The sequence below is a fragment of the Mastigoproctus giganteus genome, chromosome 1 (assembly GCF_048544385.1).
Source record: "Mastigoproctus giganteus isolate SK-2022 chromosome 1, ASM4854438v1, whole genome shotgun sequence".
Classification (NCBI taxonomy): Eukaryota; Metazoa; Arthropoda; class Arachnida; order Uropygi; family Thelyphonidae; genus Mastigoproctus; species Mastigoproctus giganteus.
Genome location: NC_143575.1, coordinates 106051985 through 106068156, shown reverse-complemented (window position 1 = coordinate 106068156; position 16172 = coordinate 106051985). Strand labels below are relative to the sequence as shown.

The window sequence follows — 16172 nt, the reverse complement described above, 5'->3', positions numbered from 1 at the left end:
CCCACTTTGCATTCTTTTAATGCCAAAGGGAATGACCATGAGCGAAAGGCTCCATTGGAGAAGAGACCATCACTAAGTTGTGATCTGAGGAGCCTAGAGGACCACTCACTTCGACCGTGTATTTAGAAGAGTTGTTTGTGAGAAAAAGATCAAGCGTGTTGGCTGTGTGGTTAGGATTGTCTGGCATTTGGGTTGGTAAATGAACAATCTGTGCGAAGTCATTAGTAATTGCAAAAGCCTCGCATCCCGACCAGTTGGGTCACGGACGCCAGCTGGAGTTGCGAACATTAAAATCACCAAGGAAAATTACCTCACTGTTAGTAAAGTTGAAATGGAGTCAGTCAAGTTTCAAAGAGGGGAAGTCAAAGAGCAGATTTGGATTAGCGGATTTGGGAGAACGATAGCGGTAACAGATGAACTTGACAATGTGGTAGAAAGATTTTAAGCCAGAGAAGATCGAAAAGAGAATATTCCAAATTACTAAGTCTCTAACAGGGAATATCAGAGTGGAGATATGCACAAATACCACATTTGAAGCGAAAGGAATCATACAGCGAATAATTCGGACAACTGAGATGAGCTATGTTGAATCAACCGATAACCGGGATGTCAGAAAAAAGTACATTGGGTTTGACAGACTGTAAGTAGAAATGGACATCACTGAGTTTAGAACTGAGACAACGTATATTTGTGACATGAACGAGGAAATGTTTTGGGAGGTTTAGATCTTTTCGCAGATAAGTTTGTTCTATTAGTTTTGTAATCATGATGTATTCAGTAATAAGAAAAGGTGAGGAGGACATGCTGTATGAATTAAATTTTTGGATATGGCAAGAATGTACCTGGCTCCTTGACATAAAATGGCCCCGACAATGTCCTCCGCATACACGCTACTTGGACTCCCACCAGTCCTATCTGGTAGAGTAGAGGCAGCGAGATTATACACTAGCTGATTCGGAAGACTCCTAGAGATTACCAATAGGTTCGGTCGGGTGGACCGAACTTATTGGAATATTAGATCTCGCCATGACGTTCATCATAACTTCAGAAGATATCAATCTTACTTCATGATGGAAGAAACATATTGAAGTTTTAGTGTTTACTGCTGCCATACAAAATCATCTAGAATCATATAGCTAAACGTTGACTTGGTACTCGATTGGTTAGGTGAAGGCCTTTCTGACTAAATCATAGGCCTCTCATACTTTCATATAATAAGTAAACTTTTAAAATGTAGGATAACTGGCTACAATAACGCCACACACCTTTCTACCTGCAGTATTTCTGTTCATGACAGTGACGGTTTGTATAAGTGTCATTCATTGGTAAAACTGTAAATACTGGCCACGTGATCTTTGACATCCATACCAAATCGGGGGCTGCTGACGTAGTTGTGTGGTAGTTTCGCCACTGTCCTCTTACCACCGCAACGCCCGTCCCTTGGCGCAACATAGGATACTCTGCTCCTATGGTTTATCTGTTTTCCCTCTAGGGAGGAACGAGCATCTCCATTTCCCTAGGGTACACCCCTGTTCCCCTTTTCTTATTCCTTCTGGATGGATGGATGGATGGATGGCGCCTCCAACTGATACCTGCCGCTTTACTATTCATCGTGCTCTCGAGTGTAGTACAGTTGGTAGAATCGCCGTCCTCCCTACACGTGGTGGAAATAACCTGAGTTCAAGTCCCGTCGATGACAGGAGGAATCATTATGGGCCTTTTTTAACAACGTGGCTGAGTTAGTCGGTCTCAGGCGAGGTAGCTTGATTTTTTTTTTTTTTTTTTTTCTCCTGAAAAGTCCAGTTGTTAGTCTAGCAAACAGAAAATCGACCTCAGTACACACAATTTACAGACAATATGCGCGGAGCAATAAGGCCTTAGTCGTGGACGCCCCTAAAACCCTACAACAACAACAACAGCTCGTCATCTTGAAGTGGTTTAGACATTAAAGAGCGGCCAACAAAGAAGACTAAAATCAAAGATTATAATACAATAAAGAAGATTATAATAATACAGGTAGGACAGCAGAGAAGGTGGCGTCCAAGAAAGATGGCGGGAAATAAGAGATGCGGAAGAATGTGGTTTTAGAGAGGAAATAGCCGTTAGTGGAAAGGAATGGAGGAAGAGGAGTAATCAAAGTGCGGATCCCACACAGTTAGAGAAACGGTCTTGAGGTGATGTGTGATTGTTTAAAATATTAATTTCAACATTAATTCTCAGTAGAAATGATGCAATAAATGAGGAGCGAGTTTATCATCCACTATCCAAAGTTAGTTGATGTTAAATCTAAGCAGTGGTGCATATATTTATCTTCCATCTGGAAAACGAGGTATACAAAAATGAGTTATTTATTGACATAGGGCTGCAATTGTGCACGTGGATTGAAGACGTCATAATATTATATAGATACTGTACTTGTTTCACCAGTGATCGTTTTCATGGTTACCCGCTTAGAAGAATTCGTGCTCAAGCGACTATATGCAGACAGTCATTGCCTGCATGATGTCTTCATTAGTTCAAGGTCGATCTGTCATTTCGGTTGCCCTTGTCCATATACGCTGTCCTCCTTCAAACGGAACGTATGCATATTTGTAGAAAACGGATAATAAATGGCTGCCAACAGCCGTCCCTTATTAACTAGCCGTTTGCAATGTTCTCAACATCTAGATGTTGTGAATATTGCAAATGCGGGTTATCTCTAGATTCTAGAGATAACCCGCATGTATGACATCTTGCTACACAAACAGAAAAGTTTTGTTACAGATATTGGCAGGACTTTTGCGTAATTAAGCAAGATGCCACATTTACGCAGTATTTCTGGTCTATTCCCACATTTTATCCAGTGAGACAATAAGTAATAGCAATCATTTCTAGCACACGTTTTTCCACGGTCCTCTTACCACTACCTTGTTAGCAATGTTGTCGAATGCACATAAATGCACGTGGAATCAACTGTTGCTGTACATACTACAATCCCTCCACGTAAGGAAATGACACTTTCTGTTATATATCTTATTTTTTGGGACTTTTCGTCATATAATTCCAACAGTTAATTGCTCAAAAAAGGTTTAGGGTTACTTATTTCTGAAATGCTGTTACTTTTATTATTTTGGCACAGTGCGTTTTGTGTATTAGAATTGTTCATTTTAAATTTTGTTCTGATTTGATTTCTGTTTAATTTTACATCTCTGAGTTTTAGTTATCAGATCTTGCAACAGGTGTGAAGATCGGGTACTTCGTACTCTCAACCCGACTCGTAAACAACAAATATTTGTTAATTTCAAAAATCTTCAATATTTAACCCACTGCGTGGGTTAAATATTGAAGATTTTTGATTTATGGAAAATTTTGGAGAATGCAACGGGACCTCTTGGATAACTGGAGAGTTTTCTGTTGCCCAAATGCGACAGTTGTGCGTATTCACTTGTCCATTTAAGCAGAATTGGGCTTCATCACTCCAAAGGATATTCCATGACCAAGTGATATCCACTGTCTTTCGCGCCAGAAACTGAAGTGCGTATGTGAAACGAATATCTACATCACCATGCTTTAGCTGCTGTAGCATGTGCATCTTGTAAGGACAGTACCGCAACATCTAACTCATTACTAGCCTTACAGTGGAATACGGCATGTCCACTTCACGAGAAACAGCTGGAACACTTGTGCTACCACATGGAGATTGACTTGATAAATTCACGACAGCCATAGCCACACCTTCAACACGAGAGGAGTCCACTCATTTTGGACCTCTACCTGGTTGAACACCAAGATGTCCTGTCGCTTCAAATTTCGCAATCATTTTGTGGACAGCACAAACAGTCATAGGTCCACGTCTTCTGACGCCGGAATTCTCTGATAGCCGCAGCTGCATCGTTGCTGTTCTGATAGTACAGCTTCACTAATAGCGCCTTTTCCTGCAACGTTGTTAGCATTGCTGTTGTAGTGCAAACATCTACTGTATGATTTTGAAGAGACTGCTTGCTTTTATACAGTACAGTAGACCTGAGTAGTGGCGCTGTGGCAGTAACTTGCAATTATGCAAATAACTTGTTATTGGCATAATCGTAACTAGGATAGCTCCAAGTAGCCGAGTGGTCAAGCGCACCGGTGCATAAGTACACGTGCCTTGAGTGATCCGGGTTCAAGCCCGTGACTGCTGAATACGGTGTTTGTTGTATTCTCTCTACCTTGTGAACTCCTCTGACCGTGTGGTCGTCCCGGAGTATAAACAGAAAATATTTTTATTTATAGTTACGCGCCATACAGTGACAAATTTTGTAACAATTTTTTTTTCCAATTAATGGCGAGCGCATTCTTTATTGTACCTGTTGTTCAAATTTCTCTTGAGTACGAGTCTTAGAACTCGCTCCAGAGCCCTCTACATAGGGATACTTTAATTTTAACAACCCTGTATATGGATGACATCAAGCTCTACACTTGTGCACGGACTTAAAACAGGAGATCAAAGAGATGTGGCGTACGTAACAAGTAACGACAATCACGATCACCGTGTCAACCACCAGTATGGTGCCAAAGACCCGACATAAGAGCCTAGCAGTAATAGGTCTCCCTGTGAACACCTACAAAGAAGTCCAGAAGTAGAAATTCTGACTACCTGTAGGAAAGTCAGAGTTCCTCGACTAACCATAACAGCCGGACATACCAACCACCAGGCACAATTGGTACCAGTATCCGTCACGGGGTGGAAACCCCTACCAGGGAAAAATAATAATATTATTATTGTTATTAACCACAACGATCGGCCTCTTGCAGTCATCTGCTCAGAATTCCTCTTTTGATGTACAGTAAGTCAATTAGTGAGTTACTTAAGTTCATTCTACAAAATACAAAAACTTAATTGTGCTTGTCAGGAAGTTTGAATGACACCAAATTTGATAAATTCCTAGAACAATGCTGATTTACATTTTAAATCTACTTTCTCTTACTAGCAGATGAATATATAGATAAAGTTTAGAAATACGAATTGACACGTTGATGTGAAGTGTATGAATTCTCTTTTTAAAAACCGATCTGGTCAAAAGACTCCTCGATGTTTATATACAAAAAAGGTTATTGTTGTATGTAAAAGAAATTCTACATCTTTTTTCCTTCCTACATCAAACTTTCTTTTCTCTTCGTTGTTTTCTCCTATTTCCAGTTTCCTTTCTATAAAGTGGAACGAGCTTGCAGTATCGCTACTTTAGTAATCTGCATCTGATCATTCCCTGTTTTCTGTTGCTATCGTCTTGATTTCCCACACCTCTTTATAAAGCAGCCGTGTGTAACTAATGGTTTACATTTTTACTGGCTTATAATTAGCCTGTTTCGGTTTTTGGTGGGTAGTTAAGCGGTAAAATACCTTATTAGTGGTTAAGGTGGCAGACCGACGCCCCGCAAGCTCTATATCAGTTTCTCTTGGCCACCTCCAGCTCATCCAACCATAAAATTGGGGACCTCGAAAGGAGTTATGGAAGGTTGGATGCGGTCGAGATTTTAAGCTGATCACTTCCTTGTTCCTGTGTGTTAAATCTTATTAGCACTCCATTAACTGGAATTTCTTTAGGCACCATGAGGGCGTATCAGTGGCGTGCTTTTATCTTACTTTACTTTAACCAGTCATTTCTTAGTAATCTGTTTATTGCAGTAAAAATCTTTACATCCCATGACTGTTACTGGATTTTCATTTAATTTCAAACAATTAAGATAAAATCATATGCTGTGTGTTTGAAACATATTTCTATTAGTCTCTCCCCCTTTATTGTGTTTACATCTCTTCTATTTTCTTATTTTAGGCACCGGAACATTTGGCAGAGTCGTTCTGTGTAGGGACCGGACGGACGGGGCATATTATGCAATGAAGATTTTGGAGATCGTTGATGTTATTAGATTGAAACAAGTTGATCACGTGAAAAACGAGAAGTCTATTCTAAAACAAGTAAAACACCCTTTTATCATCGACTTGTAAGTGTTTCCTTGTATGCAATGTAAAAGTTAAAACTCATAATGATAGATTTGCTTGGTGAAGAACGACGCTTGGTTATTCGTTATGAAATCAAACAGATCACAAACAAAAAAACATTTCCACGAAATATCATTACTAAACTAAGGTGACATTTCCGGATATCGTTTTCAATCTTATTCAGGCTTTTACAGGATAGCGTAGAATAATATGGAAAAAATCAATGAACCGGTACTGTACCAAATTTAAGTTCCTGTTCCTGGTAAAGTTCCTGAAATTCAAGTAAAAGTAAAGTTCCTAAAATTCAAGTTCCTGGTAATCTATTTATTATGATAAACTTATGTAAATACCTAAAATGACTGAATGTGTTTCCTTCACCTTTTTCACAAATTAACAAAATATTAATGATGAAACACATTTCTGGTTCTTATTTTTAGGCTGAAAGGAATTTATTTTTACCTTATGCTCGAATCTCACTGCTAGTTATTAAAACAACAGTGAGAGTTGGTTTATTATTTTATTTATTTTATTTTTTTTCGGAATCTTGGTAGCTAAACACACTCTTCCTGATTTAAAATGATTTTCTTGTTTTTATAATAAAGTATCGGCCTTTCTACTATGGCGCCATCTGTTATGCAAAAGTGAAATTTAATTAATTTAAAATAATTTTAGTGGAGTAGATAATTAATTTTTATCACGGTTGAAACAATTGACAGAAACTATCAAAAAGTGAATTTAAATTATTTAAAACTTAAATTTAAAAAAAATTTATCGAGTGAGCAAATAAATTAAATTATATTAAATTAAATGAACTGTTATTAACGTTCTGATTCTTTTGACGAACAGGAAGAGAAAAATAAGAACACAAGTGTTACAGGTGATAACAACAGATATTTGCTTTATATTTTTTTTCCTTTTTGTATTCGTGTTCTTTCAACTGTTGCTTCTTATGTAGTACATTGTAGGACACGGATATTGATCCGTGAAGTCTATATGCGGAACGAAAGTCAGTTATTAACAGTTCTAGGCGAAATACTGTCTGAAACTAGTTATTTTTTATTTTTTTTTTATTAGTCCTTTCATTACCTAGAATGGAATTTCTGCGTCTAGAGTGGAATTTCTCAAACTTCGACGAAATCCAGGAGTTAACTATGAAGTCTAAAGCGTTCCACAGAAATGGTGATCAGACTAATATTACTTTTTACACGATTATAATATATAGAAAATGTGCATTTATACGTCCAAATTGTGTGCCATTTAGTGTTGAAACACTATGGACATGTGGTTAAGTTCGAGGGTACAGAAGTATGCGTTTGAATGGCCGTTATTCAAGCTCATATGATTATTAAATACGGCGATTATCTTCTATTCTCTCTGTCGTGAACTTTCCTAACATTATATCATCGTCCCGGAATATAAACAGAAAAATTTATTTGTATTTTTGAACTTCTATTAAACAGATCTATAGAACAAAATGAAGTTTGCTGTATTTGGCCCTTGTTGGCAATCAATGCAATCAGAGCTGGATTTAAACTTGTTCTGGTTTAACATGTATGAGGCCCTTCTCTCTTACAGTTCACCTGTGACAATATTAAAAAAGAATTTATGCTCGCAAAAGGATTTAGAATGATAATCTTACATCAACCTTTCCGTCGACTCCAACACTTATCTTCGTTAAACATTGACAGACTGCCACCGCATCGGATATTGGCGCGACTTGTGTTATTAGGCTTCAGTGAAGGTAACTTAGACCTTATTATATTCAGCTGTAGAGGTGAGTTAATATATTCGATACGCAAAGCTCTAAAAATAAATTGATAACGTCACTTTGATCATCTTTGGATGAACTGGTAATAGTTAAAGAAAAACTTTATTTATAATAATGTGTACAGCACATAATTTCTTTTCCTCGTTACAACAGCAGGCCTGGAGCTTTACAGTATTGATAAGGACATAGAATTAATTAGCTTATTAGTTACATAACATTAGGTCCAAATTTAACAAATTCATAGCAGCAAAAACTTATTTTGTAAAGCGGAAGGCAAATCATACAAATTGATTTCAACAGTTCAGATTTTTTCATTTATATTCCCTCCAGAAAGTAACCAGACACCTCTGATATTCACCGTCCATTGGACCTTCCCGGATAACAAAGTAATTCAGGCTGGTATATAAAGAAGACGTATGAGCCACACCAATTAGTTCTCAGCATGGTATGTAGAGTCTAGGCGCGATTTTTAGAGAAGTGTTTTTGTCATATGTCACATTGCTGGCATTTCGATTCGTGCAATTTTTACCACCCTACACCACCCACATTTGATCATCGATTACTTTATCATGAAATGGAAGCGTGACGGTACCAACACCTTCCAGCAACGCACAGGAAGACGACGGAAGGTTGCTACCCTAATCCCTGAAGAACATCCCTCAGTTTTTTTTTTTTTTTTTTTTTTTTTGTGAGAGCGGCGGTCCATAAGCCAAATATTACAATCATCGGTCTCGCCTTGCATGCAACAAACAACATATTTAGTTCGTAGAGCAATGGAAACCATTCCATTGTATGACAAGTTTCGTTATACCCTATTCCGATCAGATGGGCCGGTGTGGAGGATACTTGGAGAACATCTGAGGAAGCGCATTATGCTAACAATTAAGTGCTGAGAGTAGTGTTATGGTGTGGATGGCCTAGAACTTTAGATAGTAGGTCGAAACACCAACTCCTTTCTCTGCTGAATGCTTATTAAAGTGCCTGCAGGCTGGATGAAAGTGGAGGCTACTCAGGTAAAGCACTGGATAACGCACTTCACGTAAGGGGGGTTTGGTTTGTCCCCTGTTGAAGTTCAGTTACTCTGATTAGTAAGTCATTATCGACTGTTGACTCAATCTTCACTGAAGCTGTGTCCCCGGAAAAGTTACGAAAAGATTCTGTCAAAACTGGGAAAGGATGGGGAGGGTTTATCAGTTGGAGAGTGAAGATCGTAGAGGTGCTAATCTTTTAAACATTCTAATTTTCCCTACTTTAAATAAATGAATAAAGCTTTGTATGGGAATAGAAAATATAACGCTTTATTCAGTTTTACAGAACTTATTAAAACAACGTTAAATTCTGTTTTTTATCAGGAAAATTAGCCTTTATCATGAGTTGTCTCGGTATTGCACTATTTCAACGTTACAAATGCGATATTTGAATTAGTAAATTCATGGTTTACTTGAAATTAAAAAATAAGAGACAGTTTCTGAACTGTTTAGTATTTAATATCAATCTAAAATAAATTTTAAATTTCTCAAAAATTCAGTGTTTTTCTCGTCATTCGAATAGGTAATAAGCAAAAAAAAAACATCGATACTATAGTTGCCTCCATGATTTTGTGATGGGTTATATAAAGTGAGTGAAATATTTCGTAAAAAGTAAGTAAAGAGGAAGGACAGATAAAACGTTACAGGTGGGAGGAGAGTTTTGTTAATCAGCCTCTGAGATGGGAAAAGAGAAATTCTTTGATGGAAAGTACAGTTAGTGCAGCATGTATGTGAGGAGTCCACTTCATGACCTTTGGACCTAATTTTCAACCAAAATAAAGTTTATATAGTTTAAAGTCACGACTATGAAATATGTTATAAAATGACCAGCTGGAGAATACACTACGGGGAGGGAAGGAGGGACTGGGAAGCAGATGTCAGCGTGTGTAGAGTGTCGTACACAACGTATCACATCGGCTCTGGTCAGTGTATCTCAAGTGATGACGACGGATGCCACTTACATGGCCGTGATTCAAGGCTGCCCCGATGAGCACGGAGCGCCATGTGTATACAATAAATTAAACCCGCTTGACATCTTTATCTTCACGCTGTGGAAGTACCCTGATGGGGAAGCAGACAACAGCTGACTTGACGTCATCTGTGATTGATTGCGCTATCCTAAAGAATAAGCTATTAGTCTTGGCTTGGTTCATTCCTGTGTCCGAGAAAGACAAAACACTTGTGTTTCGTGACGTAGAAGCACTAAAGAAAAACCTCCACGGCAAGTATCCAGGAAACAGTCGCAGAGTGCACCGGAGAGGCGGGAGGATGTATAACTTTTCGCTGACTTTATTCTTTTCCTCAGCCTTGAAGATAACAGGACGGAAAGCCATTCTGGGAAGTAATTGTCGAAGCAGGTTTTCGTGTTGGTGTAAATTTAATATCGCTATTCTACTCTTAAAATACACCAATTTGATAAACACAGCTGCCAGAGCTTTTTGGCTCGAAGATCCTTTTTCTCTTACGATTTGTAGCTGGGATGACTAAGGTTATGTCTCGTCCATGTTTGGATCACCTGAAGTGTATTTTTTACCGAGATTGTTTCCTTTACAAGTTGGAACATAACCTGAATTTCAAATTAAGAAAGTCGGAGCAGAAACTGCTTTCGGTCATTGATTACAAAAAGCATACGAAGAGATCTCATTCACTGATCCCATATCAAAGTTCACAAACAACAGGATTTCATTTGAGTTTTGGCATCTCGTGTTTTACAGCTGAAGCATTGTTTAAGAAGTTCTTCAAAGAGCTTCTTGCAGCTTTGCCTCCTGAAATAGCAAACTTCAGCTTCTACAGAAATTTAAATCGATATTCATTATTATGTTAAATTGTTTTCGAATACAGTGGATGCTTCGGAATCTGCAGTCTTTGATTTTAATTGTAAAATAACCTCATGTTGGCTGTGCTGGGCGTTTTTGTCCATCGAAGCCAATAACTTATTTTTCGTTACTGTAGACAATATCATATATTTTGATAATGAATGAAACATGACAACGTTTTACCGTCGACATTGTCTAGGCAGGGTCTTCTATGAAAATACGTATGGCGCTGTCCGTTATCATTCTCTATCTGACCCGGACTATATCTAATTAATATTAAATTCCTCTTAAATTTATTAAAGCAAAAGTCGTGCCTAAATAAAACTCTCTGAATAAAACAAGCCGATAAAATATTGTTGACTGTTTCATTTGCCAATGAAACAGTCACTGACTGAGTCATGAAAAGATTGCTTTTTTATTTTCACAAAATTCTTAGTGACATCGACCTAAGTTAACCTTAAAAAATGAAGTTCCATTAGTGAATTCATCGGTGTCTTTCAATAGCATTGATCTCTCGTGTTGTAAGAAATCGTAAAGTTGTCTGAATATTTTAAGTATAATAATATAGGTATCTGGCCTGCTACCGATTGATAGTATCACATTACAAATAAACAGCATTGTTTCTCTTAGAAGTACTGCTTATTTTGGTGCACACTGAGTTATCTCAGTGTGCACCAAACATTGCTATCTATCTCCTCACCACAGAACAGATAAATGTTACTGTAAATAACTTTCGTTCAGTTTTTGCGTGCGGATCAAACCCCCTGGTTTTCTGTAGGCATAAAGGGATCTGTGTGTATTTTCTTGTGCCACAATAAAGATTACATATTTATTTACAAAATTGCATGTATATAACCATTTTGACAAAATTGGTTGCACATGATAACCGTTGTAAATTGTTTCTTTTCTTGAAAACTTGTTTTGAAATTTCATTTCTTTTTCTTTTGGAACGTCTTTTGGAAGTGATTATTTCACCATCACGATGACAGTGGACAGCTTATGATTACCGTGGTATCTGTGTGTCCACAGATGTTGCGGTTAGTTTAAATGTTGTATTGAAAATGGAGATGATTGATTTCAGATTGGGAGTGGAGAGGATACATGTAGATGAAATTACATTTTTGAAATTTTTCATTACTTGAATTATTTTGATAACCCTGCTCAACAAAGTTAACAGAACAAGTAGTAAACGTGGTGTAACTCGTGCAGCTTGCGATAAAACTGGACAAAATGGTGGCGTACCATAGAATAACGATGAAATGAGCAGAAAGCGAAAATTTGGACAGGTATAAGGGGCATTTAAGGGTTCTTTACATAACCCACATTATGTAAAGAACCCCTAAAAAGGCACATTACAGGTGTCGATAGAAGATGCTCGAAAATATGATCATGCCTAATAGCGGTGAACCATGCTCGATATAAGGGTGTTTATAAGATTCTGTGACAACAAATCCCATTCTTCCACCAGCGCAGACCTTAGCTCACCAGTTGACACAGAGGGGTAGCTGTCAGCGAGCAATGCGACGCCCACATATGTTCGATTGGATTTTAAGTCTGCTGATCGTGCTCGCCACCGCAGTAGTTGGATATCTTCAGTTTTAAGATATTCCTCCTCCACCACTTGAGCACTGTGCAGCGGCGTTACCGTGTATGAGAAGAGTATGGGCCAACCACAACCCTAAAAAGTCTCCTATACGGTTCGAGGATCTGTTCTCGGTACCTCTACGCAGTTACTGTACCTCTCTTTAAAAAAAAAAAAAAAAAAATGAAGAGGGGTAGGGCTATTGGTCAGCCCCACACAAGAACACCGCCTCCAGCGTAAGTGTCACTTTGTCTGATGTTGGAAGGATGGTACCGCATTCCTCGTTGTCTCCAGATGAAATAATGTCTAGAATCCGTAGGCTAAAACGGGACTCATCAGAGAACAGAACTCTACCCCATTTGTTATGGATCCAAATCACATGTTCATGGGACTGATTTCGACGAGCTCTGCGGTGGCTTGGGGTTAATGAGTTTTTTTTTTAATTTACGTATTGTACTAGGCGCTCCCACCACTATTTACGTACTGTACAGATAATTACAATTGCTCCATTATAACATATTAAAGTTCAGCAATACAGCGTATATATGGTGCAGATGTGGGAAACCAGAGTAGCGCCTGACCCTAACACTATACACTCGCTATGGCTTTCTTGAGTAGAGTCGACTTGAATAGAACCTTCTTACTTAATTAATTAACACAGCCCGGTTCGAAATGTTTTCACCTGTTGTTCAGCAACTTCAAGAGACAGTTGATGACATGACATTGTAGGGTTCCACCTTGCTGTTAGAGCCAGATAGTAGTCTGTTCTGGTTGACGTAGCCCTCGGGCGATCTTGGCCAGTTCTTCAAAATGGTTCCTGTCTCCTGAAACTGTTCCCATAGTGCCGATACGACACTGCGTGACATTAAGCCAACATGCCACCTGCGACTGAACATAAAAAAGTATCATCTATGTGACTCTCTCCTAATGTACGTAGGTATCCCTGTTTTTTCCCCCTCCTGGGAGACGTGCGTGCAGAGGTATTCCGGGTTTTTCATCCCTGACAATGTACAGTTGGCCGGTGAACACGCACGTGTGCAGACATACACGGTAAACCACATGAATGAAGCAGTGTGACCAAAAATAGTCGATGCGATAAAAAAAATCCTCACTCAACCAGCTAATCTCTGTATAGATTTTAAAAAATTGAAACGGTATTCGTTCAATATTTTCCGATGGACTAAGGATCACTATCAGTGATTGCATTACTAAAGTTGTTTTTTTTTTTTTTTTTTTTTCCCCTGTATGCTCCTCATTGCAAGAAGAGGTGACTGTCAAATTGGATCACATACACGAGGCAACATCACTCCCTTGTTTCGAAGTGACAGTCAGTTGATGCTCACTTAATGTCGCGTACATTTTCTGCCTCTGATTCTCTGATTTCTTGGCTCTTATTTCTCGCGCAATCAATGTGCTTACAGTTGGATGAGCCTTGTTCATTTGTTTTCTGTCCATTTTTGGAGGGAGAAATTCATCCTCCATAGTTAGCTTCCCAGGCCAACAATCATTGAACCAAATAGACCGATGATTAAACTTCGTTGGAACTATATCATGTACCTTAAGTTTATAGTCTCTGGAATGCATAAACATGGTTTCAAGTGTTGTATTTTACCAAAAAAAAAAGTGTCAAAGGTGCACTATAACATTGTCCAGTGAATGCCTTGCATACGCGCACCAGACGGTGACAGAGGCTTCTAGTGGCAATAGGAAGGGGAGACATCGGGATTAATCAAAGCAGCGAAAAAATTACAGCTGTTTCTCCTCGTGGCTTTTTTATTCCTTTTATCGTACCAGAAAGCAACCCCTCCTGTACGTTCCACTTACTGAAATGCCACATCTGTTTTATGTTTTGTTTGGCATCTTGGGCTGTGTTGAACCATTGTGTATTATATCTCTGCAAATGTATGTTCACGAGCCGATTTGTACGACTTGTAGGAGCATCTGTTTTATGCTTGGGTTCTGATGTACATTAATTCTTCAACTTTCGTGTTCTCATTTTTAGAACTAAGTCTAAATCTTAGTTCTATAAATGAGAACTCGAAGTAACAACTAAGCATTTGGTTATGGAAAATATCGAGATGTAATGATAAATAAAGGCATTGGTACTTGTTCAATTAATTAGAATAAGCATGGAGGCAGATGAGGCCAGACTGACTGAATCAACCAAAAAAAAAAAAGCCTATATAAGTTTTATCTGAAAAGACTGGATTTGAACCCAACTCCATCGAGAAGTACTGTCGTTACTCCTTACAGGTGTATTGGCACAAACATTCTATGTTTAATCTTATCTGTTTGTCTTCTCATGTTACTCTGTAGGCGTATATAGTTGGATTCGGGTTTTGCCAACCATAACTTTGAACCACTGAGCAGAAGAAAGATAACCAGCTATATGAGCAATATCTATATGAGCAATATAATTCAAATCACAAAGATCTCGGGATTATAAGAAATAATGGTTAACTGTTCTCGCACACTTCTATTGTTTAGAGGCTAAGCTTTATATTGGAATTAATTTTTTAATATATTACGGAAACCGCAACAGAATACAACCGCCTTGGACATTTCTCTTTTAAGAGCTGCTAACTATAGTTATGTACTGTTTTGATAGTACCAAGATGGGTATTAATCTTGTTTTCAATTGCCGCCCTTAGAATGTGGACCAACCATGATGAAACCTACTTGTACATGCTGTTCGACTTCGCTTGTGGTGGGGAGCTGTTTACCTATCTACGAAACGCTGGTCGGTTCGGTACTACTACGGCTTCTTTCTACAGCGGAGAGATAGTTCTAGCCCTGGAGTATCTACACAAACAGTCCATCGTGTATCGTGACTTAAAGCCGGAAAACCTACTGTTAGACAGGGATGGTCATCTCAAAATTACAGACTTCGGTTTTTCGAAGAGGCTACTAGACAGGTAAGTTGCGCGCTTTGGCTTACTCACCTTCCACCGAAAAATATAATAAATAAATAATAATTAAATAAAAAATGCAAAAAATACCGAATATCAATGTCGGAAAATAAGAGGGACTTTAGTATTGTGGGGAACAGTCTGTTGCCAAGTTACATATCATCAATCTAATTGGTCGAAGAGCTGTTATTCTTTACCTGTCATGAAATCCATTGGTTACAAGTTAAATTGGCAAATGGTTCTATTCTTGTAGCCAAGGGATAAAAAACAGCAATATATTCCACGTTATTAGAGGAATGTTTAGGTTTTTTCAAAACAGCCATTCCGGTTTTATTGTTAACTCACCCAGATTTTAATTAAGTAACATTAAGTTTGTTACTTTAATTTCGCCTTCAAATTATATTTTCCCATAACCTAAACCTTTTAACCTGAATTAAGGTTTCGTTAGACTGCTTAACGTTCAGAAAATATAGTGATAGGTCGCAACTAGATGCTGCAGATGAAATTTGCAAAAGTTACCACGAAGAACGGCACGTTTTCAGCGAACAAACCAGACTCTTTTTTTTGACAACGTAGCAGTGTTCCTGATGACATGAGTCCGTTTTACCTTATTATTGCTAAATTTTTTCTCCATTACTGGAAAAGAATGAAAGTTCGCAGAGTTCCTCAAATTTATACTTTAATACAGTATTAAGATATGATATTTACAGTTACAATAGATATTTTTATAACATTTTTCATTTATCAGGATTACCTTAAAATTATGTAATTGACCATTCATATATGAAGATGTAAAAGAACTACGTTTTTCTAGTTGATATTTTCATTTGTAGAAATGCTTTTATAATGACTGAACGCACTCGAACAAGCAGTTCATTGTATTTTTTGCTTTCTTCCACACTTGGTTCTTGTTGTGCCCGGTTCATGTTGCTGTTGGCATTAGTATTAAAACTGCTTTGGCAAACAAGCAGCTAACAAGGTAACTAGTCGAGAAGAGACTCGTTAAAGTTGACACTTTATAATCTTTCATATTTGTTGACTGAGCTGAAGTTTTTATTTTCAATAGAAAGAACAACCCTTTTCATGGACCATCCTATCTGCTAGACCTC

The 16172-nt window shown here is 38.0% G+C and overlaps 1 protein-coding gene across 2 annotated transcripts in view; it reads left to right on the top strand.

Annotated features, from left to right (window-relative positions):
- The window catches only part of Pka-C3 (Protein kinase, cAMP-dependent, catalytic subunit 3), an 87596-nt gene that overhangs the window by 48456 nt on the left and 22968 nt on the right, over positions 1-16172 (top strand). For both annotated transcript variants that reach the window (XM_090374045.1, XM_090374055.1), the window contains exons 2-3: positions 5793-5961; positions 14806-15069. In XM_090374045.1, coding sequence (XP_090230171.1) covers positions 5793-5961; positions 14806-15069 — 433 coding nt within the window. The remainder of the gene's footprint in view (positions 1-5792; positions 5962-14805; positions 15070-16172) is intronic.